Below are 27,051 nucleotides of genomic sequence, written 5' to 3'. Positions count from 1 at the left end.
TGAGTAACTACACAATGAGGAATGGAATGTGGCACCCAAATGGATCTTTTATTAGTGCCATTATAATAAATCCTAATGATACACACCTCTGACACATTAGGATGTGTAATATAGGAAAGAGGGGAAGCCCCTCTTTTTTTTTTTTTTAAAGATTTTATTTATTTATTTGAGACAGAGAGAATGAGAGAGAGCATGAGAGGGAGGAGGGTCAGAGGGAGAAGCAGACTCCCTGCCGAGCAGGGAGCCCGATATGGGACTCGATCCCAGCACTCCAGGATCATGACCTGAGCCGAAGGCAGTCGCTTAACCAACTGAGCCACCCAGGCACCCAGAAGCCCCTCTTTTCTATTGTTCTGTTCTACACCTGCCACTTTCCCAATCATGCCTGGTTTCCTTTTTCTCAGACAAGGTCTGGTGTAAAATAGGACAAAGATTTCCGGTAAAAGGAACTCCTCTTGTTGCAAGTCACTCACTTTCCTGCCCTAGTCCCCACTTTCCTCATCGTTATGTATTACTGTGATACATATGGTTTTCCTTAATTGTAACTAATCTGTTACATCTCTTCTACAGATTAACAATGGCACAAAGAGATTGAGTGACCTGCTAAAGATAACTAATTAGTATGAGAGCCAAGCTTTCTGATTCCAAGTTCAGGTTTCTTTCCACCACAGCAGTGAACAGCTTTGCGACGCCTGGGTGGCTCAGTCGGTTAAGCGTCTGCCTTCGGCTCAGATCATGATCCCAGGGTCCCAGAATCGAGCCCCATATCGGGCTCCCTGCTCAGCAGGGAGCCTGATTCTCCCTCTCCCTCTGCCTGCCTGTCTGCTTACTTGTGATCTCTCTCTCTGTCAAATAAATAAATAAAATCTTAAAAATAAAAAATAAAAGACACCCTCGGGCCTTGGTCCCTCCCCTCTGTCATCTTCCTTCAGGGACAGGGATTTTCGGTGGCCAGCTCCTTGCTCTAATCTACAACTCTACCTGGCACATAGCAGGCACTCAATATATATTTGTTGAATGAAAAAAAAGAATAAGCAGAGACGCGCCACAGTGCGTCCTGCGACTTCTAGCAAGTCGCTGCCTGTTTCTGGATTACATCTGTCCCCCGTCCGGCGCCCGGTTTGTTCCTCCGGCCACTAGATTGCACTGTGGCAACACACCCCACCCAGCAGGGAGCGGCGCCCTTCTTGGCCCCGCTGAGCCTTCGCTGGTCGGAGGGCGGGTCGCGAGGAACCGGAAGTGCCGGAGCGCTGCCGCCGCTGCCGCTGCCGCCACCGCCTTTAAGTGCCGTGTTCACCGCCTGGGTTACCACCGGCTCGGTCGCCGAGGAAGCCGCCGCAGCGGGGTCGGGAGTGCAGGCGGCGCGGCATGAAGCGGCGCAGGCCCGCTCCGTAGCACGCGTCGGGACGCTCCGGGCGGGGCCGGGGGGGAAGGTGCAGTATCCGCCCCCTCTCCTTCCCCTTCGCCCGCGAGGCCTGGGCCCCAGCCCGGCGGGCCCGCTTCGCCTCACCGGGGAACCGCCCGGCGCGCTCTCCGGGTTAGCCCGCTCTGCGGTTTACCCGGCGCGCCGCCCTGCGCGGGTCAGAGCTGGTGGCGAGGCCCCGCTTGCCGGAAGAGGAAGCCGAGGCTTTCAGATTCCGATTCCACCAACGTTCACTGGGCGCCCCCTGAGCGCTGGGTGCTGGCCTCCGGACTTCCACGTCCGTTATCTTAATTGAGCCTCGCTGGGGTTGGGAGCCGGGTATTGCCCGGGCTTGCAGATGAGGAAACGGAAGCCCGCAGAGGCGAAGGGATCTGCCTAAAGTTCGACTGTGGCGGATCGGATTCGGACTGAGATTTTTCTGATTTCCCAGCCGGTGTTCTTTTCCTTCCTCCTGCCTCACTCTAGGTCGATTCCCTCCCTGCTCACCGGCCCCATCTCATTCTATTTCACACACCCCGGGGCAGGATAGATACATTTCTTTCCCTCTTTCCAACTCTGCCCTCACACAGTTTCTCCTGAGACTTCTAAGACTTGGCATCCCCCCATTCTCAACATTCTCTATTACACCTCTCCTCTTCTTCCCCATTCATAGCTTTCAAGATCTTTTGTCCCAGTCAGTGATAATGAACCTCTCAACTAGCTGTGGACCCTGAAGAGTGAAATAGCCAGGCTTCAGTGAGGCGTGCGGGGTTCAACTGGACGACTGTTTGGCTCTTGGGTTAAAAATAAGAATGACAGTTGAATACGTCCAGATTCAGGAGTTCTGAAGCTATTCTCTAACCCAAGATGCTCTGCTCTGAGTGAGGGGCTTAGTGCATGGGACCGTGTCTTGACATCTTAGTCCATTGTTCTTAGGCTAGCATAACTTCACTGTTTTCCCTCCATTTGCCCCGAGCTTTTCTCACCACATCTCTCTCCATCACCTACTTGGGCTATGAGAGCCCAGAATTAAAACTGATAATGAAATAACAAGTGTAATCACAGATCCTCTTTTTTTTTTCTTTCTTTTACTGGAATTCCAGAACAACTTAATGCTTCCTTTTATGGAAAAGTTACCTAATTCAGTTATTTTCAGACTATAGCTAGAAAGGAAAGGAGCAAAAGTGGAATGCACTTAAAATGGATAGCACATTCTTGGTCTTATGAAAAAATTATTAAATTCAAGTTGGTTCCCTTTCCACAAAAATGGCCTGTTTTATAACTCTTTTTGGTTGTTCTACAAGTCTCCTCTGTCTCCAACCAGCTCAATATGTATTATGTAAAATAATACAAATGTATTAATGTAAAAGCAGGAACAGGACCAAGCACACAGAAATAAATGTTAGTAATCATCTGTCATTTTTGAGGATTTGCAATAGCCACCTGAGTAACCTCACATTTGTGTGCCTTTTATACTTTCTAAAGTTCTTCCATAATTTTCCTTTTAATGTACATCTAGATGTCAGGATTTACACTGTTGTTAGGATATCCTTTTGAGAAAATTAGGCTATACATTTCTGAAATTTTTTAAAAATTATGATTTTGATCATCTAAAATACAGATACAAAATAATGCAGGCATTATATATAATTATATATTACGCCAAGAAGAATATTTCTATATACTATTTGGGACTTTAGATTTAATCGTTTTGGCCACATATGATCCATTTCAATAATCATCAACAGCCTTATATCTTATTTCGTTATCCTGGTGAGCAGGATTGGATGGTGAGAAAAGGAAAGACTCCTGTGAGAAGAGAGCAAGATGAGCAGAGGGATCTATGCTTGAAGTTGAGTCACTTGAAAAAAGATCTCTTTGAATGTGGAAGAGATCTGAGCAGATGAAAATACAATCAGGTAGGCACGAGGGAAGGGCCTTAAGTGAGGAGGTAGGTGGGGCAGTGACGTATATGCAGCACATATATGTGCTGAAAATGTATGCGGATTCTCTTCTAATTTTTGAAATTAGAACTTTGAGAATGTATTTGAATATATGGTGTTATGGAAATCTGGAACTTAAATCATTTTGTTACACATTTGTGTAAATTACTAAAATATCCTAGAAAATGTGGGATATTCATTTACTATAAACAGAGTAGTAGAATGTCATTTGAACTGTAAAAATTTGTGTGTGTATGTATGTGTGTAGAGAGACAGAAATAGTCCAGAAGCCTAGTACAATTTAGGAACAGCAGGTAGTTCGCTATTAATGAGTGCGAGCTAATGCAACTTTGACACAGGAGAGATGTCAAGTTAATGGTGACTCAAGAACCTGGACAGTAAGCCTTGGGAAATCTGCCTGCTGAGCTTCCTGGTTTTATTCCCTAGCCTTATTCTTGTGAGCAGTGGTTTGGCCATGAAGTTCCAAATTTAAAAATTGGGGAGTTGAGGATAATGAGCATGGTTTGTGTAGCTTTTTCTCTCACTTGTCCCTAACTCTTAGAAATCAAGCTAGATCCACTGACATATTTGATAGAAAATAGGCCTCCCACTAGCTTTTAGATGGGCAGTCTCCACTCTCATATACTGCCACTTACTATCAGTGTGCTAAGTAGCAGTTGAGCTAAATGACTTTTTCTCTGCTGAGCTGTTTGGATTTTGGTCCTTGTAGGTAAAAGCCCCATTGTAGTAATGTTACAGGTTGGATACCTGATAAATTCTTGAATGGGTTTTCTGGTCGCTTTTGCTACTGTTACACTGAAAATGATAGTACAGTTCACTGTACCATAAAAAAAGACACACTATCCTGGCCACACAGTTCATTTCATTTTGCATGCTATAATGCTTGCCTGCTGGACTAATTCACAACCCACGCCTGCTAATTACTTTTTCTCTGCGGTTGGTAGTTACCTTGGACTCTTGTTAACCTGGGAAATTGAGCTTTAAAAAAAGACATCATATTAAATATACAACCATTCATTGATTGTTGTTCTAGAGGTAGTTACATAAATATAATCTGTTTATCTCCCAAATCCACAGGTTGCTCCAAAATTTTTGTTTATGTTGCTTCTTTTTGATAGTTTCATGAATAATGCATGGCAGAATATCACACAATGGCTTGTTATAACACTTCTTATTTTTTCTGATACGTCACTGCTTTAAATATTGAAATGTTGTTTAAATATTGAAATAGATAAAGGAAAATACATCCCCTTCTGAATTTGTAAAATGAAAAGAAATATCATTAGTAGATGAAATATTAATACTGTTTTGGGGTTGAACTGGAAAATTTGCAAACTTGGGTTCAGATTTTTGTCAGAATATCAGTAGTACAAACATTAAATCCTTTTTTTTTTTTTTTTTTTTTTTTTTTTTTTTTAAAGATTTTATTTATTTATTTGAGAGAGAGAGAGAGAGAGCACATGAGACGGGGGGAGGGTCAGAGAGAGAAGCAGACTCCCCGCCGAGCAGAGAGCCCGATGCGGGACTCGATCCCGGGACTCCAAGATCATGACCTGAGCCGAAGGCAGTCGCTTAACCAACTGAGCCACCCAGGCGCCCCCAAACATTAAATCCTTTTTGCATAAACTACTTCACCTCATTAAAGCTGCTTGAAGATAGTATCTTTTTTCTCCCATTTAATCATGAGAGTAAAAGTTATATAATTTGCAATAATAGTTACATAAATTCCTTATAGTCACCAAAAGTGATCATAAGATAGTGATGTCTAGGCAAGAAGACAAAGAAAAATGTACCAGCCAGTTAAGTCCTTTATTGTTTGGAGTTCCACTTAAACGGAAACAGTATTTATATTATCTTGGTAAGTGCCCTGGGAAGTTTATTACAAGTACATTGTTTGCTGCAGTTTTATTACTGTTCTAATTGGTCGTGATTATTTCTGTTAACTGAAGTCCACATTTATCAAATGTGTTACTTTTTTAAGTGCAAAAACACTTAACTCCCTTAGCACATTTAGATTCGCTATTGACATGCTCTTGGATGGAGCAAACTGGCATATGGCCTGTTTCCTTCCAGTGTGGGAAAGAAAAAAGGAATTTTGGCAAGAGATAGGTAAGGACATCCTTTTACAAAAGTTCCTAAAGGGATTTATAGTCAGTGAAACAGACATGACCTCAATTTTTTTAAAAATCTCATTTTTAAACTGAACACCGAGAAGGTGGAGCTATTACTTTTCTTACTAGGTTTCGTTGCAACTATGCTGAAGAGCATTTTTTTCCTTGCCTTTTTGGTGGGGGGACCACTATCAGACTGTCATTCCATTAATATAAAAGAAGGCAGGCCTGTGAACAACTTCATGTGCCTTATTTTTCTAGGAAAATGCAACATGGCAGCAGCGATGGAAACAGAACAGCTGGGTGTTGAGATCTTTGAAACTGCAGATTGTGAGGAGAATATTGAATCACAGGATCGGCCTAAATTGGAGCCATTTTATGTTGAGCGATATTCCTGGAGTCAGCTTAAAAAGCTCCTTGCTGATACCAGAAAGTATCATGGCTACATGATGGCTAAGGCACCACACGATTTTATGTTTGTGAAGAGGAATGATCCAGATGGGCCTCATTCAGACAGGATATATTACCTTGGTGAGTATGAAGTCATAGTTTCTGAGAGGAAATGCTTTCTTAATTCAAAATATAGATACAATTGGCACTCAAATTTTGGGGAATAAATAATGAATCAATGATGTTCCATTAAAGGAACAAAATGCCTTTCCTTAGGAATGGTCAGATTAGGAACACAAACAGTAAAACCACTCTCAGCAGTTGCTGCTTTCATTTTTTTTAAACCAAGGCTGGTTTTGGTGTCTTTTTCCTGAGCCTATTCACTTCACATTTAACATCTGCCTAAATTAGATATATTATGCTACTGACTTCTTTATTAAATTTTTCTTAAAAATTTTATTTATTTTAGAGCATGCGTGTAAGAGAGCATGAGCAGGGGGAGGGGGAGGGAGAGGGACAAGCAGACTCCACAAGGACAGGCTCAGCCTCACAACGCTGAGATCATGACCTGAGCCAAAATCAAGAGTCAGCCCCTTAGCCAACTAAGCCACCCAGGTGCCCTTTGCTTATTAAATTTTTAAAAGTAGGTTTACTTCTTTCTTCCAAAGTTATTTCATTCACATACATATATATTTTTTTAGAGATACTCTCTGCATTAGTCCACATCAGTAATTACAGATGCATTTTTTTTAATAACTTAAGAGTATTCCATTATATAATTGTGCCATATTTACTTAACCATGCTTCTAATAAGGGGCATTTAGGTTTTTCTGTTATACTGTTACAAAAGATGAGGCAATGAATATCACTGTAGTGGATCATTGTGAATTTGTGAATTTATATATAGGACTAATTCCAAAGAGTAGAATTGCTGGGACAAAAGGTGTGTGTATTCTGAATTTTGGTTGATATTGCCAAATTATCCTTCAACAAGGTTAATCATTGTAATTTTTTTTTAAAGATTTTATTTATTTATTTGACAGAGAGAGACACAGTGAGAGAGGGAACACAAGCAGGGGGAGAGGGAGAAGCGGACTCCCTGCTGAGCAGGGAGCCTGATGCGGAGCTCGATCCCAGGACCCTGGGATCATGACCTGAGCCGAAGGCAGATGCTTAACAACTGAGCCACCTAGGCGCCCCAATCATTGTAATTTTAATTCTAAGTGAGGTTGAGCATCTTTTCACATATTTAAGAGACATTTGTATTTCTTTTTCTGTGACTTATTTATAATCATTATCTATTTTTTATTGGATTGTGGGCGTTTTTCTTCTTAAAGCTTTTTTTTTTTTTTTTTTTGGTGTAATGAGGGAATTAACCCATTGTGATATTTTCCTCTGAGGTTTAATTTGTCTTTAGCCTTTAGTGCCTTTGGTCATGTAGAAATTTGTGATTTTTTTTTAATATTGATTATTTGATATTTTGATACCTGTCTCTCTGTAAAAATGGATGAATTTTTTTTTTTAAAGATTTTATTTATTTATTTGACAGAGAGAGAGAGAGAGCACAAGTAGGCAGAGAGGCAGGCAGAGGGAGAGGGAGAAGTAGGCTTCCTGCAGAGCAGGGAGCCCGATGTGGGGCTTGATCCCAGGACCCTGGGATCATGACCTGAGCCAAAGGCAGATGCTTAACAACTGAGCCACCCAGGCGCCCCAATAAAAATTTTTTTTTTAAAGCATTATGTATTTAGACTGTGATTGCAGTAGATGGCTATTTTTGAAAATAATTTTTTTTTAAAGATTTTTAATTTATTTATTCATGAGATAGAGAGGCAGAGGCAGAGGGAGAAGCAGGCTCCCCGTGGAGCGGGGAGCCCGATGTGGGACTCGATCCCAGGACCCTGGGATCATGACCTGAGCTGAAGGCAGACGCTTAACCGACTGAGCCACCCAGGCGTCCCTGAAAATAATTTTTAAATGATTGTTTTCTCTTATAGCTATGTCTGGTGAGAACAGAGAAAATACATTGTTTTATTCTGAAATTCCCAAAACCATCAACAGAGCAGCAGTCTTAATGCTCTCTTGGAAGCCTCTTTTGGATCTTTTTCAGGTAGGATTAAACAATGCTGTTCTGTGATTGGTGTACATTTTCAGATACTGCCTTTACTGAGAGGCAGAAATTCAAGTGGGGTTTTATATATGAAATAGAGGTGACTCAAAAAGAATTAAAATATTTTTATAGTTTTGAATATATGACTGTTAAATTCCATTTAATTCTCAACATCTGAAACTAAGGGATATTATAATTCTGAGTTTTAAAACTAGCTTCTCCCTGTTTAATCACCTTTCCCCTCTATAAACTTGTTAGTTATATAGTTCTCACATTTGGGGGGAAGAGTTGTTCATATAAAAGTAATTATATTTCCAGAAAGCTTTTTATTTAAATCTTTAAATTGAATTTGTAGTTCTAATACTTAGTAAAAGTGCTAAGTTAAGGGTTAAGGAAAGGTACTAAGTTCAGTTTTTGTTTCTAAAAATAGAATTCAGTTTATGTAGAATCAAAGCTTAAGGGTTGTTTTTGTTTTGTTTGTTTTTTTCCTCAGTATCTTATCTTTACACAAAAAGCAAATAGTTAAAAACACCCCAAGAACAAGATGATAATTTGGGTGTAATTGCCCATTTGGTTCTCATTTATTATTTTACATTGGGTGTTTCCTTATTAAATAGCATTTTGGGTTAAATGAACTAAAATGTGGTATTATTCTTAGGAATTAAAAAAATAATTTCCATGATAACTAATCATTTGACTGTAACTATTTATCAGGGCTGTTGTTTTTCACATAGGCTTATGACTTTTCTTTAAAACAGAAAGAACCAAAATAATCGTAGTTTCCTCATGGAACAGTTTGCAAATTAATAAATCAAAGTTGTTTGTTGTTGTTGTGTGGTTTTTTTTAAAGATTTTATTTATTTATTTGACAGAGACTCAGCGAGAGAGGGAACACAAGCAGGGGGAGTGGGAGAGGGAGAAGCAGGCTTCCCGCTGAGCAGGGAGCCCGATGCGGGGCTCGATCCCAGGACCCTGGGATCATGACCCGGGCCGAAGGCACACGCCTAATGACTGAGCCACCCAGGCGCCCCTCAAAGTTGTTTTTTATTTTAAACTTTTATTATGGAAAATTTCAAACTAGTAGAATCATATGTGATTTTCAGCAATTATCAACTCTTTGCATTTCATTGTAGCCCTACCAGTCCCCCACGCAATCCCTACCCCCACCTCTTGGATTATTTTGAAGCAGAGCCAGATATGTTGTTTCATTCCTAAGTAAATCAGTGTGTGTCTCAAGGGTACAAATTCTTCTTAGATATTATCACAGTATCATTATCATAACTTAAACAGTTGTTGATCTTTTCTTCATATGAAATATTCAACTAGTGTTCACATTTCCCTGATTTTTAACTATAATTTTTTATACTTGATTTTTATAAATCAAGATCTAAATAATGTTCATATTTTACAATTGATTAATAGGTCTGTTTTAATTGATTGGTTTGCCCTCCATCCTTTTTTTTTTCCCATTGCACTTTGTTGAAGAAAGGTCTGTTTTTGCTGATTGTTTATCTGTGGTGTTATTTGATGTATTTTTTGGTCCCCTGTATTTTCTGTAAATATGAATAGGTAGTTAGATCTAGAAACTTGATCAGACCCAGGTTTGCTTTTTTTGAAAGCAGGGTCTCGAACAGATATTTGTACACCCATGTTCATAGCAGCATTATTCATAATAGCCAAAAGGTGGAAACAACCCAAGTGTCCATGGACAGATGGATGGATAAACAAAATGTGGTATATACATACAATGGAGTATTATTCAGCTTAAAAAAGAAGGAAATTCTGACATATGCTACAACATCGATGAACCGTGAAGATGTTATGATAAGTGAAATAAGCCAGTCACAAAAGGACAAATACTATATGATTCCACTTACATGAGGTACCTAAAGTAGTCTAATTCATAGAGACAGAAAGTAGAAGGTGGTTGCCAGGGGCTGGGGGAAGGGAACAATGGGGAGTTGTTGTTTATTGGGTAGAGAATTTCAGTTTTACAAAATGAAAAAGTTCCAGAGATGGGTTACACAACAGTATGAGTGTACTTTACGCTACTGAACTGTACACTTAAAAATAGCTAAGATGGTAAATTTTATGTTATATATATTCTACGATAGTTTAAAAGAAAGAATATTTCATAGTTAGGGTGTGCTTCCCATCAAGAGGCATATAGAGTCTTATTTCTCTTCTTATGATGATGGCACCCTTTGATCATTGCCAAGATCCATTAATTCATTAGGAGTTATAAAATGGTGATATTTTATCATTCCTTCTTTATTAGCTGAAATACTGCTATAGAAAGAAATTACTGTTTAACAGTTATTCAGTTATCCTGATGTGTAGTTCATAATAAAAAGGCAGGATAAAGTTTTATTCTTTTCCTTTATCATTTTGCAAATAATTTGTTTCCTGCAATCCTCCATAGGTGATGAATGAGGGTTTTTGGAGGGGTGTTTGTGTTTTCGTGGTTTTTGGGGTTTTTTTGTATCTGCATAAACTTATAAACTTGTTTGATTTTTTTGATACATTGATAGTTATTCTTATTGTACAAATTGTCTTATTATTGGCTGGTGCAGCCCCTTCAACTTGACATGTCAGATCCTTTTGACATGATCCTTGCTAATATGATGAAAATGTTCTACGTTCATCTTAAACATTGCCTATCCCATGCTTGGAGTCAGTCATTTCTCCCATGAACTCTGGTTCCTTTAGAGGAAATTGGTATTAAGAGACCATGATCTGGGTACTAGGGATGTTCGTTATTATTGGGTTGGTGATTGTTTCTGGGTTTGTTTGTTGTTGTTGTTTTTTATTGAACACACAAGGGAATATATACATTGTGTGTGTGTGTGTGTGTGTGTGTTTGAAATGTAGGTGTCAATATGAATCCATATCAGTTCAGATAAACTGTAAGTTCAGACTGATACATCTAATTCACATTTTACACTACAGGATTTTTCTTTAACCTCATTTATCTTATGTATGAATCTCCTTTCTTAGATGCCAAAGATCCCAGTTTAAACAACATAATTACTCATTGCTCAACATAATTACCCCATAGTACACACATAACAGTTTAAAAATAACAAAGGAATCAACACTGTGATTACTTACAGCAGTAACTTGGAATTGTTCTCTGTGTGGTTATGCCACCAGTTCTATGCAGTGAGGTGCATTTGCTTCATTTTGTTCTCAAGTGTTGGAATTCTTTAGTTTTAATTGAATTTTGTTGTATAAAATAGTTACAGGATTCCAAATTCAAATCCACAAAACAAGGTATATTCAGAAAAGCTCCCTGTCTCCTCTACCCTATTTCCTTCCCTCTCCTTCTAGCCATTTTGTTTTTAAATAGCTTATCCTTTTTTTTTTAAAGGTAAGTATATAGACATTCATATCCCCCCTTAGATAAATAGTAACATAAAATATACATTTTTTCTACCTTGCAGTTTTCATATAACAGTGTATTCTTCAGACCACTTCATAGGAATCTATACATAATTTTTATTTCTTTTTAAATCTGTGTTGTGTTGTGCAAACTAATCATATTCAACCAATTCCGTATTGATGGACATTTCAGTTATTTTCAATTGTTGTCTTACAAATAGTACCACAGTGAAATGGCTTGAGCATACAACTTTTTATATTTTTGCCAGTATGTCTTTAAGCTAGATTCTTAGAAATGAGATCTCTGGACCGAAAGGTATATGCTTTTGTAATTTTTCTAGAGAGTAACAAATTTCCCTCCATAGGAACTGTGCCATTTTGAATCCCCACTAGCAAGACATGTGTACCTGTTTTCCCATAGGTTTTCTGACATAATATATGGTCAGACATTTTGATTTTTGCCACTTTGATAGATGGAAATGGTATCCCAATATAGTTTAATTTGCATTTCTGTTAGAGACAAAACTGATCATCTTTTTATATAGTTAAAGGTTACTTGCATTTCTTTCTCTGTATATTGTTTATTCGTTTTTGTTTTTGCTTTTTTTAGATTTTATTTATTTGCGAGAGAGAGAGAATGAGAGACAGAGAGCATGAGAGGAGGAGGGTCAGAGGGAGAAGCAGACTCCCTGCTGAGCGGGGAGCCCGATGTGGGACTCGATCCCGGGACTCCAGGATCATGACCTGAGCCGAAGGCAGTCGCTTAACCGACTGAGCCACCCAGGCGCCCTGTTTATTCGTATTTCTAACCCATTTTTCTACGGGGTGATGGGCCTCTTTCTTCATTCTTAGGAGCCTTTTATATACTAGCGATATTAACCTTTTGTCTGTGATTTGGTTGGCAAATATTTTTCCCAGGTTGTCATTTGTATTTTTACTCACTTTATTGTGGGGTGGGGCTGTGTGTGTGTGTGTGTGTGTGTGTGTGTGTGTGTAGCCATGTGAAAGATTTTTATATCATCAAATGTATTGGTCTTTATTGCTCCTAGAATTTGTGTCTTCTTATCAGAGTTAGGACAGTTTTCTCTACCCCCAAATTATAAAAGAATTCACTAATATTTTCATCTGGTACGTACATAGTTTCATTTTTTAAAGCTTTATTGAGGTATAATTGATATAATAAACTGCAAATACTAAAGTATACAACATGGTAGATTTGGGCATATGTATGTACCTGTGAAACCATTACCTCAGTCATTACCCCCAAAAGTTTTCTTGTACCCTTTTGTAGTCTCCCCCTCCCACCCATCCCCAGGCAACCATGGTACCAGTCTTGTACAGTCTTTCATAAGTCTTATCTCTTAAGTATTTCAGATTTTTTTTTTCTACTGTAAATGGTATTTTCTAATTTCAATTTCTGGTTGTTCATTGCCAGTATTTAGAAATACAATTGCTTTTATATATTGATCTTATCCTGCAACCTTACTAAACTCTTTTATTAGTTCCATTAGATTTTTGTAGACTCCATTGGATTTTTCTGTATAAACAGTCATATTGTCTATAAACACTGGCAGTATTACTTCTTCCTTTCCAGTATGGTTACCTTTTGTTTCTTTTTCTTGGGTTATTGTACTGGCTAACTCCTCCAGTACAGAGTTGAATAGAAATGGTGAAAGCAGATGTTCTTGTGTTCTTGATCTTAGGGGAGGAGACATTCAGTCCTTAATCAGTAAGTCTCTTAGCCATAGGTTTTTCATAAATGCCCTTTGGTAGGCTGGAGAAGTACTCTTCTATTTTTGGCTTGCTTAGAATTTTAATCAGGAAGAGATACTGAGTTTTGTTAAATTTTTTTTTTTTTTTTAAGATTTTATGTATTTCCAGAGAGAGAGAGAGCACAAGCAGGGAGACCAGCAGGCAGAGGGGGAAGCAGGCTCCCCCCCGGGGAGGGGGCCCCCCCCCCCCCCCCCGATGTGGGATCTGATCCCAAGACCCTGGGATCCTGACCTGAGCTGAAGGCACATGGTTAGCTGACTGAGCCACCCAGGCATCCCTTGTTAAATGTTTTATTCTGTGTTTGTTGAAAAGATCATAAGGTTTTCTTTTTTAATTTGTTAATATGGCAAAGCATCACTTGATTATTAAATGTTAAATCAACCTTGCAATCCTGGGATAAAACCCACTTGGTTATGATTTATTATCCTTTTTAAGTATTGTTGGATTCAATTTGCTCTAATTTTGTTTAAATTTTTTTTATATGTTCATGAGGGATATTGGTCTATAAAGTTCTTTTCTTACATATTATGTATGATTTTGGTAACAGTGTTATGCTGGCCACAGAATAAGTTGGAAGTCATTTCCTCCTTTTAATTTGCTGGAAGAATTTGGTAGCATTCACCAGTGAAGCCATCTGGACCTGTAATTTTCTTTGTGGAAAAGTTTTTAACTGTAAATCCAATTTCTTTTTTTTATTTCTTTTTTTTTTTTTTAAGATTTTATTTATTTATTTGACAGAGAGAGACATAGTGAGAGCAGGAACACAAGCAGGCGGAGTGGGAGAGGGAGAAGCAGGCTTCCCGCTGAGCAGGGAGCCCGATGTGGGGCTTGATCACAGGACCCTGGGATCATGACCTGAGCCGAAGGCAGACGCTTAACGACTGAGCCACCCAGGCGCCCTTTTTTTTTTTTTTCTAAAGATTTTATTTATTTATTTGACAGAGAGACAGCAAGAGAGGGAACACAAGCAGGGGGAGTGGGAGAGGGAGAAGCAGGCTTCCTGCGAGCAGGGAGCCCAATGCGGGGCTTGATCCCAGGACTCTGGGATCATGACCTGAGCCGAAGGCAGACGCTTAACGACTGAGCCACCCAGGCGCCCCATGCAAATCCAATTTCTTTATTAGATGTAGTGCTATTCAGGTTATCTGTTTCTTTTTGAGTGAGCTTTGGTTGTTTGTCTCTTTTAAGGAATGTTTCTATTTCATCTATGGTATTGAATTTATTGATGTAAGTTTCATAATATTCCCTAATCTTTTTAGGGTCTGCAGAATCTGTGTGATGTTCCTCTGTCACTCCTGATATCTTCTTGTAATTTGTGTCTTCTCTCTCTTTTTCTCTAATGAGTCTGACTTAGGGTTACTATCTGTTTGGTTTCATTAATTTTTCTGTCATTTTCTATTTCATTGTTTTACTCCCTGATCTTTTTTACTGCCTTTCTTCTGCTTACTTTGGATTTCGATTGTTCTTTTTCTGGTTCCATAAAGTGGTGGCTGAGGTTACTAGTTTGAGACCTTTCTTTTTTTCTTACATAGGCATTTAATGTTATAAATATACCTTTAGGTACCATATTAACTGCAGCCCATACATTTTAATATGTCATGTTTCCAATTTCATTTACTTCAAAATACTTTCTATTTTCCCTTTACCCCATGAGTTATTTAGATGTGTACTGTTTAGTTTCCAAGTATTTGGGTATTCTCCAGAGATTTAATTTCTAACCAAATTCCATGGTATTCAGAGACCATAATTTGTATGACTTGAACCTTTTCCAATTTTTGAGTCTTGTCTTATGGCTCAGAATATGATCCATCTTGGTAAATGTTCTGTGTTTACTTTGAAAGAATATGTGTTCTGTTGTTATTGGGTCTATAAATGACCATTAGATGAAGTTAGCTTATTGTATCATTCAAATTTTCTCTGTCCTTACTGATGTTCTGTGTGTTCTATCAGTTATTTAAGAGAGAATGTTGAAATTTCCATTTCATAATTATAGATTTGACTATTTCTCCTTGCAGCTCTACTAGTTTTTGCTTTATATATGTTGAAGCTATGTTATAAAATACATAGATAGGATGACTTTGTCTTCCTGATAAATTGACTCCTTTATTGTTACTAGATGACCCTCCCTGTTTCTAGCAGTATTTTTTATTCTGAAATTTACTTTAATATTTAATAACCACTCTAGCTTTCTTTTGATTAGTGTTAGCATGGAATGTACTTTTCCATTCTTTTATTTTTTTTACCAGCTTTATTGAGATATAATCCACATACCATACAATTCACTCATCCCAGTATAGAATTCAGTGGTTTTTAGTATATTCACAGAGTTGTACAGCTATCATCACAATCTAATTTTGGAACATTTTGTCATCCCAAAGGGAAACCCATTAGTAGTCACTCCCCATCCACCTAGCTGCTTACCCTCCGACCTGGGAACTACTAATTTGCTTTGATAGGTTTGCCTATCCTAGACATTTCATATAAATGGAATCATGCACTATTTGGGCCTTCATGACTGGTTTCTTTCACTCAGCACAGTATTTACTGGACTCATCCACATTGCAGCAGATAGCAATACTTCATTTATTTTTATGGCTGAATAATATTTCATTTTATGGCTATCCTACATTTTATTTATCAGTTTATGGATATCTGGGTCATTTGGGCTTTTGAGCTTTTATGAATAATGCTGCTTTTAACATGTATGAAATTTTGTGTAGACATATTTTCAGTTCTCTTGGGTATATATCTAGGAATGGAATTGCTGGGTCGTGTGGTAACTGTTTAAATTTTTAAGGAAGTACTAAATGGCTTTTCCACAGCAGCTGCACCATTTTACAATCCTACCACCAGTGTATAAGGCTCCTAATTTTCTATATCCTTACTGATACTTATTATTCTCTGTCATTTTGATTATAGCCATCCTAGTGGTGTAAAGAGGTATCTGTCATTTGATTTGCGTTTCCCTAATGATCAGTGGTGTTGAGCATTTTTTTCATGTCTTTATTGGCCATTTGTGTATCTTTTTTGAACAAATCTCTTTGTGCTTGGGTCCTGTGCCCATTTTAAATTGGGTCTTTCTAATGCTAAGTTGTAAGAGTTCTTTATATATTCTGGATACTAGATGCTTATCAGATAGGTGATTTGCAGATATTTTCTCCCATTCTGTGAGTTTTCTTTTTGCTTTTTTCTTTAACTGCAGTAATCATTAATTAGTATGAAATTGGTCATAATTACCTTTGACAAGTGTTTAATACTATAATCATTAATTTAGATCTATACAGTTAAATACAGTTGCTTTGGTCTCTCCTTTATGGAGGATAAGACATTTTTTTGTGACATCCTTTTTCTTCTATTCATCATTTACCTTAATCTGAAGTTCTTATATCTTCATTAAAAAAAATTGTGCTGAAATACATTAATATAAAATTTACCATCTTAACCATTTTTAAGTGTACATTAATGTACATCATTGGCATTAAGTACATTTACATTGTTGTGCGACCATCACTATCATCCATCCACAGAATTTCATCTTGCAAAACTGTAACTCAGTACAAATTAAATAATAACTGCCCATTACCCCTCCACCTAGGCCCTGGCAACCACCATTCTATTTTCCGTTCCTATAACTACTCTAGGTACCTCATATAAGTAGAATCATACCATATTTGTCTTTTTGTACCTGGCTTATTTTACTTAGCATAATGTACTTAAGGTTTGTCCATGTTGTAGCATGTGTCAGAATATCCTATTTAAAGATGAATAATATTCCATTGTTTGTATATACCACATTTGTTTATCCATTTATCCATTAATAGTCGCTTGGGCTGCTTCCACCTTTTGGCTATTGTAAACAATGCTGCTATGAACATGGGTATACAAATATATTTTCATGTTCCTACTTTCAGTTCTTTTAGGTATATATCCAGAAGTGGAATTGCTGGATCATGTAACTCTGTTTTTTATGTTTCTGAGAGATTGCCATACTATTTTCCATAGCCACTACACCGTTTTACATTCCCACTAGCAGTGCACAAGAGTCCCAATTTCTCCGCATCTTTACCAATACTTATTATTTTCTGGCTTTTTAGAGTTACCATCTTAATGAGTATGAGGTGGTATCTCATTCTGGTTTTGATTTGCATTTCCCTAATTATTAGTGATATTGAGCATCTTTTCATGTGCTTATTGGCTATTTGTGTGTTTTTGGAGAAAAGCTATTCAAATTCTTAGCCCATTTTTTATTCAGGTTGTTTGGGGTTTTTTGTGGCTTATTTGCTTCTTTTCTTTCTTTCTTTCTTTTTTTTTTTTTTTAAAAGATGTTATTTATTTATTTTGAGAGAGAGAGAATGAGAGAGAACACATGAGAGGGGATAGGGTCAGAGGGCAAAGCAGACTCCCTGCCGAGCAGGGAGCCTGATGCGGGACTCGATCCAGGGACACCAGGATCATGACCTGAGCCGAAGGCAGTCGCTTAACCGACCGAGCCACCCAGGCGCCCTCTTTTTTTTTTTTTTAAAGATTTTATTTATTTGACAGAGAGAGACACAGCGAGAGGGGGAACACAAGCAGGGGGAGTGGGAGAGGGAGAAGCAGGCTTCCCGCAGAGCAGGGAGCCCGAAGCGGGGCTCGATCCCAGGACCCTGGGATCATGACCTGAGCCGAAGGCAGATGCTTAACGACTGAGCCACCCAGGCGCCCCTTATTTGCTTATTTTCTTAATAGTGTTGTATTGTTTGAAGAGTTACCACCAAAAGGATATGTCCAAATCCTAAAGGTGTTTGTGAATGTGACCTTGTTTAGAAATAGGGTCTTTCCAGATGTAATTAAAGATCTCAAGATGAGATAATCCTGGGTATAGGGTAGGTCCTAAATACAGTAACTGGTATTTTTTTTTTTTTTAAGATTTTATTTATCTGTTAGAGAGCATGAGCTGGGGGAGGGGCAGAGGGAGAGGGTGAAGTAGACTTCCCGCTGAGCAGGGAGCCCGACATGGGGTTCGATTCAGACCCTGAGATCATGGCCTGAGCTGAAGTCAGATGCTTAACCAATTGTACCACCCAGGCAACCCACCTCGTGTTCTTATAAGACAAAGGAGAGGGAAATTTGAGAGAGACACAGAGGGTAAAGATCATCTGAAGATTTACAGTTATGTTGCCACAAACCAAGGAACCCCAGAGCCACCAGAAGCTGGAAGAGGCAAGGAAGTATTCTCCCCTAGAGCCTTTGGAGGAAGCCTGACCCTGCTGAGCTCTTTTTTTTTTTTTTTTTTTTTAAGATTTTATTTGACAAAGAGAGACACACAGCGAGAGAGGAAACACAAGCAGGGGGAGTGGGAGAGGGAGAAGCAGGCTTCCCGCGGAGTAGGGAGCCCGATGCAGGGCTCTATCCCAGGACCCTGGGATCATGACTTGAGCCAAAGGCAGACACCTAACAACTGAGCCACCCAGGTGCCCCTCTGCTGAGCTCTTAATTTTGGGCTTCTGTCCTTCAGAATTGTGAGAGAATAAATTTCTGTTTTATTCAGTCACCAAATTTGTGGTAATTTGTTATAGGAGTCCTAGGAAACTAATATACGTTCTTTGATGCACACAGTTAAATTTTGATAAAGTACAGTCATTCTGTTTTCTCTTTGATTGCTTGTGCTTTTGACATCATATCTAAGAAACTGTTGCTTAATCCAGGGTCACACAGATTTTTGTCTGTTTTCTTATTTGTGAGTTTTATAATTGTAGCTCTTACATTTAGGTCTTTGATTTATTTTGAGTTAATTTTTGTATATGGTGTGAGATAGGGGTCCACATTAATTCTTTTATGTGTGGAATTCTTTTACATAAGTGGGTCCTAGCACCACTTATGGAAAGCTATTTTTTCCCCATGGAATGGTCTTAACACCCTTGTTGAAATTGAGTTGACCCCAAATGTATGGACTTATTTCTGGGCCCTTAGTTCAATTCCAGTGGCCTATAAGTCTATCCATATGCCAGTACCATGCTGTCTTGATTAATGTAGCTTTGTACTATTGAAATTTGAAAATGTGAGTCCTCCAATGCTGCTCTTTTTCGGGATTGTTTTGAAATTCCATATCAGTACTATTAGGATCAGTTCATCCATATTTGGGGGAAAAAAGGCAGATATGATAGCCATTCTTTGAATCTCTAGATCAATTTGGCATATATTGCTATCTTTATAATCTGAAGTTTTCAATCCATGGACATGGGATATCTTTCCATTTATTTAGATCTTTAATATTTTTCAGCAGTGTTCTACATACAAATCTTGTACTTCTTTAAAGTTATTCCTAAGTATTTTATTCCTTTTGAGGATATTTTAGATGGAGTTATTTTCTTAATTTCATTTTTAGACTGTTTATTACTAGTGTATAGAAATGCAACTTATATTTATTGATCTTGTATCCTACAATTTTGCTGAACTCATTTATTAGCTCTAATAATTTTTTGTAGGTTGTTTTAAGGGTTTTCCATATATAATATCATGTCATCTGTAAATAGAGATAGTTTTCCTTCTTCCTTTCCAACCCTAGCTAGAACCTCTATAATAGTGGTGGTAAAAGCAGACATCATTTTTTTTTTCCTGATCTTGAGGAGAAAACTTTCAGGTTTTTCCTTTAAGACTGATATTAGCTATGGGTTTTTCATGGATGCCCTTTATCAGTTTGAGAAATTACCCCTCTATTCCTAATTTGTTGAGCACTTATATCATGAAACAGTGCTAGGTTTCGTCAAATGATTTTTCTGTGTCTATTGAGAAGATCACTTTTCCCCCGTATTATATTAATACTGTGCATTGTATTGATTGGTTTTTATATGTTGAACCAAGCTTACATTCCTGGGATAAATCTCACTTGGTTGTATGCAATTCTTTTAATATTCTGCTATATTCAGCTTGCCAGTATTTTATTGAGGATTTTTGCATCTGTAGTCCTAGGGGATGTTAGTCTATAGTTTTATTTTTTTTGTGAGGTCTTTGTCTGATTTTGGTGTCTGGGTAATACTTACTTCATCAAATGAGTTGGAAAGTGTTTCCTCCTGTTCTCTTTCTTTGGAAGAGTTTGAGAAGGATGGGTATTCATTTTTTTAAACATTTGGTAGAATTCATTAGTAAAGCCATCTAGTCTTGGGCTTTTCTTTTATGGGTAGTTTTTTGATTACTAACTCGGTCTCTTTACTCATTAGAGGTCTGTTTCTATTCTCTGTTTCTTCTTGAGTCAGTTTTTATGGTTTGTGTGTTTCTAGGAATTTAACCATTTCACTTACATTATTGAGTTTGTTGGCATACGGTTGTTCATACTATTCCCTTATAACCTTTTTTACCTCTGTGAAATTATTCCTAATGACCCTCTTTCATTCTTGACTTTAGTAAATTGAGTCTTCTGTTGTTGGGTTTTTTTTTTTATCATTCTAGCTAAATTTGATCTTTTCAAAGAACAACTCTTGGTTTAGTTGAGCTTTATTGTTTTTCTATTCTTTGTTTTATTTCCAACTTATTTTGTATTATTTTCTCACTTCTTCTGGCTTTGGACTTAGTTTGCTCTTTCTCTCCAGTGTCTTAAGGGGGGAAGGTTAGGTTTTTTATTTCAGATCTCTTTTTTAATGCAGATATTTATAGTTGTAAGTTTCCCTCTGAGCACTGCTTTTGCTGAGTGCCTTAAGTTTTGGTATGGTGTTTTCATTTGTCTCAAAGTATTTTCTGATTTCCTTTGTGATTTCTTCTTTGATCCATTGGCTACCCCTACTTATGCCAACATCTGGAAACTGTCAGGGCAGTTAACTGGGACAGCTGTAAGGCTCACCTCATTTGGTTCCCATTTCTCAGAGATCACTGTCCTTTGTTGTCTAATGTCCAGTGTCTTGAAGACATTATTTCATGTATTTTGTTCATTTTCTTAGTTGTTTCGGCTGGGAGGATAAGCCAAATCCCTATTACTCCATCTTGGCTAAAAGCGGAAGTTGGTTTCATTTTTAACACTTAAATCTCTAATGTATTTGGCATATGTGAGAAATGGATCCATTGTTCTCTTTTTTTTGCATGTGGCTATGCAGTATTTCTGATTTAAAATTTAAATCAGTAATCACTGATTTTAAAAGTCCCATCTTTTTCCTACTGTTTTTTTCTTTTTTTTTTTTTAAGATTTTATTTATTTATTTGACAGAGAGAGAGACAGTGAGAGCAGGAACACAAGCAGGGGGAGTGGAAGAGGGAGAAGCAGGCTTCCCGCCAAGCAGGGAGCCGGATGCGGGACTCGATCCCAGGACCCTGGGATCATGCCTGAGCCGAAGGCAGACGCTTAACGACTAAGCCACCCAGGCGCCCCCTACTGTTTTTTTCTTATAAATTTCTATATTTGACTTTCTATTTTAGATTTTCTATTCTGTACCATTGTTGTTGTTCATTATGTTTATTCATGTTTTAATTTTTAAATATCTGGTAAAGTGAGCTTTGTTCCCCGTAATTGATCTTTTTCAGGGTTCTTTTATCATCTTGCTTGTTATTCTTTCAAATAACAAATCTTATAATTACCAAGTTACAAATACAGAGTTCTCTTGTGAAAGTTAATTTCTTAGCTCTGAAATTTCTTGTGTTCTGATTATTGAGTATTAGGACATATTAAGTACAGACCAAGTCCAGTAACGTTCAGGGAGAATGAGGGGAGAAATTAAAATATAATCATATTCTCAAAATTGCTTTTGGCTTCAATGGAAAGAGTCTTAAGAGATACTTAAAGGGGGGCGCCTGGGTGGCTCAGTCGTTAAGCGTCTGCCTTCGGCTCAGGTCATGATCCCAGGGCCCTGGGATCGAGCCCCGCATCGGGCTCCCTGCTCCTTGGGGAAGCCTGCTTCTCCCTCTCCCACTCCCCCTGCTTGTGTTCCCTCTCTCACTGTGTCTCTCTCTGTCAAATAAGTAAAATCTTTAAAAAAAAAAAAGATACTTAAAGAGATCAGAATTAATAAAACTATATGTTCATTGAATTTACAGGTTTTTTTCTATTGGAGCCTAACACACATGTATAAATGTATATACATGTAATTAAATATTAATAAAAAAGTGATACAATGAATACAAAAAACTAGGTGGGTTTTTAGCAAGATTTCCAGGTTGTCTCGTTTTTATCCTCACCTAACATTATTTTAGGTTTGCAAGTACAGACATGTATTTGCCATCCTTGAACAATGTTTACTTTCAGTGTGCTAGCTTAGTTTTGGAGTAATACATTCCTGCCAGTGAACTCATCTAGATTCCTTTGTAAGGTATCCTTGATAGTAGAAACCATGTCTGCTTCCCTTATTTATCATACGCAAAGTATTAAGGAGCTCATAGGGAAAATGTGGATGTAAATTTTTTTGTTAGCACTTACTAAATTTGTTTTCTTTATATTCCTTTTTAAATTTTATACCTGTATCAAATAATATTTCTAGCTTAGGAAAACCCCTCATCATCATCATCAGTCATTAATTACAAATAGTCTTTGAGAGAGATTTTAACAGATGCTGCAAGTAGGAAAACAAAATGACACAAATTCTGCTCTTAAGTTTTTTTTAATCTATTTCTAGTCAGAAATACTGAAAAAAAGTGAAAAACAATACCATAGTCAAATAAGTAAAAGAGAGAATAACTCTTATATAAATTTCAAAGAGGAGATAACTGTACATCATAGTGGATCAGGAAACTTTCCTTGGCAAGGTTGAATCAGAGCTAAGGTTTTGGGATAATGGTAAAACTTGGATGTTTGAAAGAAAAATAGCCTTTCAAAGGGAGATAGTGGAACAAACAAAGACCAGGAGGCAGCAACTCATATGTTGGGTTTTATGCAATGACATCAGCCTGATCTAGGGTTTTATTAGAAGAGTATTAATAGATGTGGTAGGAAGGTATTAATGACAGCTGATACTTGAGAACTTACTCTATGCCAGTCATGATGCTAAATGCTTGACATATTTTTATCTAAGTTAATCTTCACAAAGCTGAAGTAGATGATATATTACTATTTTGAAAGTGAGAACAATTACTTTTGAAGAAATTAAGCTACTTCCCAAAGTCAGTCTTCTAGTGAGTGTCAAAGCCTAGATTCAAACCACTTGGTTTCAGAGTCTGTGCTCTTAACTACATGCAATACTGCTCAATTACATTTAAGTTGTGGAAGGTCTAGAATGCCAAGCCAAGGTGATGAGACAATTCTTGTTCTCTACTATATGCAGTAATCATCTAGAGACCCTCTACCAGGAAATCTTTCAGCAGACTTCTTGAAATTAGTTTGCTCAGAGTTACTGGCATATTTTGGAGTCATTGAACATGTAGACTCAGTAATATGGGAGATGCTAGGATTTCACTGGGAATTTTTTGCTAAAAGCAAATAGCAAGCTTTCAGAAGACTGAAGTAGGTGACTTCTCTTTCCTTTTGCATTAGGCAACACTGGACTATGGAATGTATTCTCGAGAAGAAGAACTATTAAGAGAAAGAAAACGCATTGGAACTGTTGGAATCGCTTCCTATGATTATCACCAAGGAAGCGGAACATTTCTATTTCAAGCTGGTAGTGGAATTTATCATGTAAAAGATGGAGGGCCACAAGGATTTACTGTAAGTTGGTGTTACTATTTGTTAAATCTGTTTTTGGGTCCTAAAGGTTATTTGCATCCAAATCAGAAAGGTAATTAAGCCAAAAAATTGTGTCTGCCCACCAAGTGAGAAATTTAATAGTAAAGAAAACAAGATACATGAGTATTAATTTCTAATATTAAGAATTAGTCATTTTTGCACTGACATTAATATGTAATTTTTTTAAATGCTAAAAACACTTGCTGTATAGGAAGATTTAGTAAAGGGCATTCAATGCCCATTTTCTGAGTAAATGCTGAGGGGGATTTTGGGGATAATGTTATCACAAGGCAGTCTAATTTTGGTTCCCTTAAAAACTTAATTCATCTTTTTTTTTAAAGATTTTATTTATTTATTTGACACAGTGAGAGAGAGAGAGATCATAAGTAGGCAGAGCAGCAGGCAGAGGGAGAGGGAGAAGCAGGCTCCCCGCTGAGCAGAGAGCCAGATGTGGGGCTCGATCCCAGGACCCTGGGATCATGATCTGAGCTGAACACTTAACTGACTGAGCCACCCAGGCACCCCCAAAACTTAATCCATCTTAATAGATGGTTTTAAATGTTTGGTTTTATTCTAGGCAATTCTTTTTTATTTATTTATTTATTTATTTATTTGACAGAGAAAGACACAGCGAGAGAGGGAACACAAACGGGGAGTGGGAGAGGGAGAAGCAGACTCCCTGCCAAGCAGGGAGCCCGATGCGGGACTCGATCCAGGGACTCCAGGATCATGACCTGAGCCGAAGGCAGTCGCTTAACCAACTGAGCCACCCAGGCGCCCCTTCTTTTTTTTTTTTTTTAAGATTTATTTATTTATTTGAGAGAGAAACAGAGAGAGCAAGAATGAGTGGGGGAGGGGCAAAGGGAGAGGGAGAATCTCAAGCAGACTCCCCACTGAGCATGGAGCCTGATGCAGGGCTTGATCTCATGACCCTGAGGTCATGACCTGAGCCGAAATCCAGAGTCAGATGCTCAATGACTGAGCCACCCAGACACCCCTCCAGGCAATTCTTTACATAGTATTAGAACTATTCTTTTTTTAGAATTGTATGATCCTGGCTTTTGTTAAATCTTTATGAGCAAACTGTTTCATATTGGTAAAATTAATTTGAAATATTTAATAAATATTCAGTAAATAATAATAAAAGTATTTAACAAGCAATAATTACTCTATTAAACAGGTTTGGATAACAAAATTTATGAAGCGCTGTTATGTTGTCTTTATTTACTTTCCTGTTGGGGCACCCGGGTTAGCTCAGTGGGTTAAGTGTCTGACTCTTGATTTTTGGCTCAGGTCATGAACCCATGGTTCGTGGGATGTGGGGGTTCTGTGCTCAGTAGGGAGTCTGCTTTTCTCCTTCTCCCTCTGCCCCTCCGTGTACACTCGAATGCTCTCTTTCTCCGTCTCTCTCTTTCTCAAATAAACAAATCTTTTAAAAAATCTTTATTTACTTTCCGGGGCGCCTGGGTGGCTCAGTTGGTTAAGCGACTGCCTTCAACTCAGGTCATGATCCTGGAGTCCCTGGATCGAGTCCCGCATCGGGCTCCATGCTCGGCGGGGAGTCTGCTTCTCCCTCTGACCCTCCCCCCTCTCATGTGCTTGCTCTCTCTCATTCTCTCTCTCTCAAATAAATAAATAAAATCTTTAAAAAAAAAAAAAAATCTTTATTTACTTTCCTATTACCCTTAGCTTTCTAATTCATAGTAAAAAGAAAAAAGAATCCGTCCTTGTAAGTTAAGGCATGCAAAAGTGTATTTTTCTGAGGAGTAATTATCATAGTTGACATTTTACTTGGAATTATTGTTCATTTTATAGGAAGGGTGTTGGCAAATGAATATGTATCAGCCTGATACTTGCCTTAAAAATGTTTTTTCTTTTCTAGCAACAGCCCTTACGGCCGAATTTAGTTGAGACTAGTTGTCCCAACATTCGCATGGATCCCAAATTATGCCCAGCTGATCCAGACTGGATTGCTTTTATACATAGCAATGATATTTGGATATCCAACATTGTAACCAGAGAAGAAAGGAGGCTCACCTATGTGCACAATGGTAACATATAGTTCTTCAAATCTACTTTTCTGAAAAGTATTTTTAAAATTTTGCTTTTGCTCACTTTTTGAAATTGAGGCAAAGTAGGCGACCTTTATATTTTAAATTCAAATCTTTAAAAAAAGTACAGAGGATAAATAGTATGTACCACCTGCATAATGCTACCTTATTTTAATGTTCATTTTCAGATAGCACTGTAGCACTTCTGACATGATTGTTTCTTTAGCTTATTAAGACTGCCAGGATTTCCCCAAAACTGTTCTCATTAAAATAAAATTTCATGATGAATCACAGACCTGTACCTCTGAAACAAATAATACATTTTATGTTAAAAAAAACCAAAAAAAAGTAGGAAGGGAAAAATGAAGGGGGGGAAATCGGAGGGGGAGAGAAACCATGAGAGACTGTGGACTCTGAGAAACAAACTGAGAGTTCTAGAGGGGAGGGGCATGGGGGGATGGGTTAGCCTGGTGATGGGTATTAAGGAGGGCACGTATTGAATGGAGCACTGGATGTTATACACAAACAATGAATCATGGAACACTACATCAAAAACTAATGATGTAATGTATGATGACTAACATAATAAAATAAATTTCAATTAAAAAAAGTAATTTTGGTCCCAAAATTGGGGACCAGTTGGGGACTGGGTGGCTCAGTCGGTTGAGCATCGGCCTTTGGCTCAGGTCATGATCCTGGGGTCCTGGGATCAAGTCCCATGTCGGGCTCCTTGCTCAGCGGGGGAGTCTGCTTCTGCCTCTGCCTGTAGCTCCCCCTGCTTGTGCTCTCTTGCAAATAAAAGAAGTCTTAAAAAAAAATTAATCTTGCTTTTGGGAAACAAACAAAAACCTAATACACAAAAATTTATCTCCCCTTTTTGGGGAGCCTATTTATTTTGTCATAATAGGAAAAACAAAACTTTGTAAAATTGTGTATTGTGGAAATATTTAATTTTCATTAAAGTGATTATAGTAACACTAAGCACTGCTCAAAGCACAGAAAAGATGTAGATGTTTTCCTCTAAAGCTTTCATACACATTGAAGATGGGAAATAGTGTATTGCTTTTTCTTTGAAACCATGAAACAAAGTTTAAGATTAGTAAGTTCCACAGTGAAGGATGGTCACTTTCAAAATTCATTTATTCAACTCTTGCTTAATCTAATGTTCACAAAGCTGAATTATTGGGCATCTTTCTTAATAAATTATTTTAGAATAATAGCGTATTGACAACAAACATTTTTTTTCATTAT

The 27,051-nt window shown here is 37.9% G+C and overlaps 1 protein-coding gene across 1 annotated transcript in view; it reads left to right on the top strand.

The window, feature by feature from the left end:
- The first annotated feature begins 1,391 nt into the window (after positions 1-1,391).
- DPP8 (dipeptidyl peptidase 8) overlaps positions 1,392-27,051 on the top strand; it is a 63,729-nt gene continuing 38,069 nt past the window's right edge. The window contains exons 1-6 of the mRNA XM_021693925.1: positions 1,392-1,433; positions 3,184-3,321; positions 5,739-6,008; positions 7,862-7,974; positions 23,558-23,731; positions 25,632-25,800. Coding sequence (XP_021549600.1) covers positions 3,285-3,321; positions 5,739-6,008; positions 7,862-7,974; positions 23,558-23,731; positions 25,632-25,800 — 763 coding nt within the window. The 5' untranslated portion in view covers positions 1,392-1,433; positions 3,184-3,284. The remainder of the gene's footprint in view (positions 1,434-3,183; positions 3,322-5,738; positions 6,009-7,861; positions 7,975-23,557; positions 23,732-25,631; positions 25,801-27,051) is intronic.

Source organism: Neomonachus schauinslandi, chromosome 9, assembly GCF_002201575.2.
Source record: "Neomonachus schauinslandi chromosome 9, ASM220157v2, whole genome shotgun sequence".
NCBI lineage: Eukaryota > Metazoa > Chordata > Mammalia > Carnivora > Phocidae > Neomonachus > Neomonachus schauinslandi.
The sequence above is the reverse complement of the archived record's forward strand: the minus strand, read 5'-3'. Positions and strand labels throughout refer to the sequence as shown.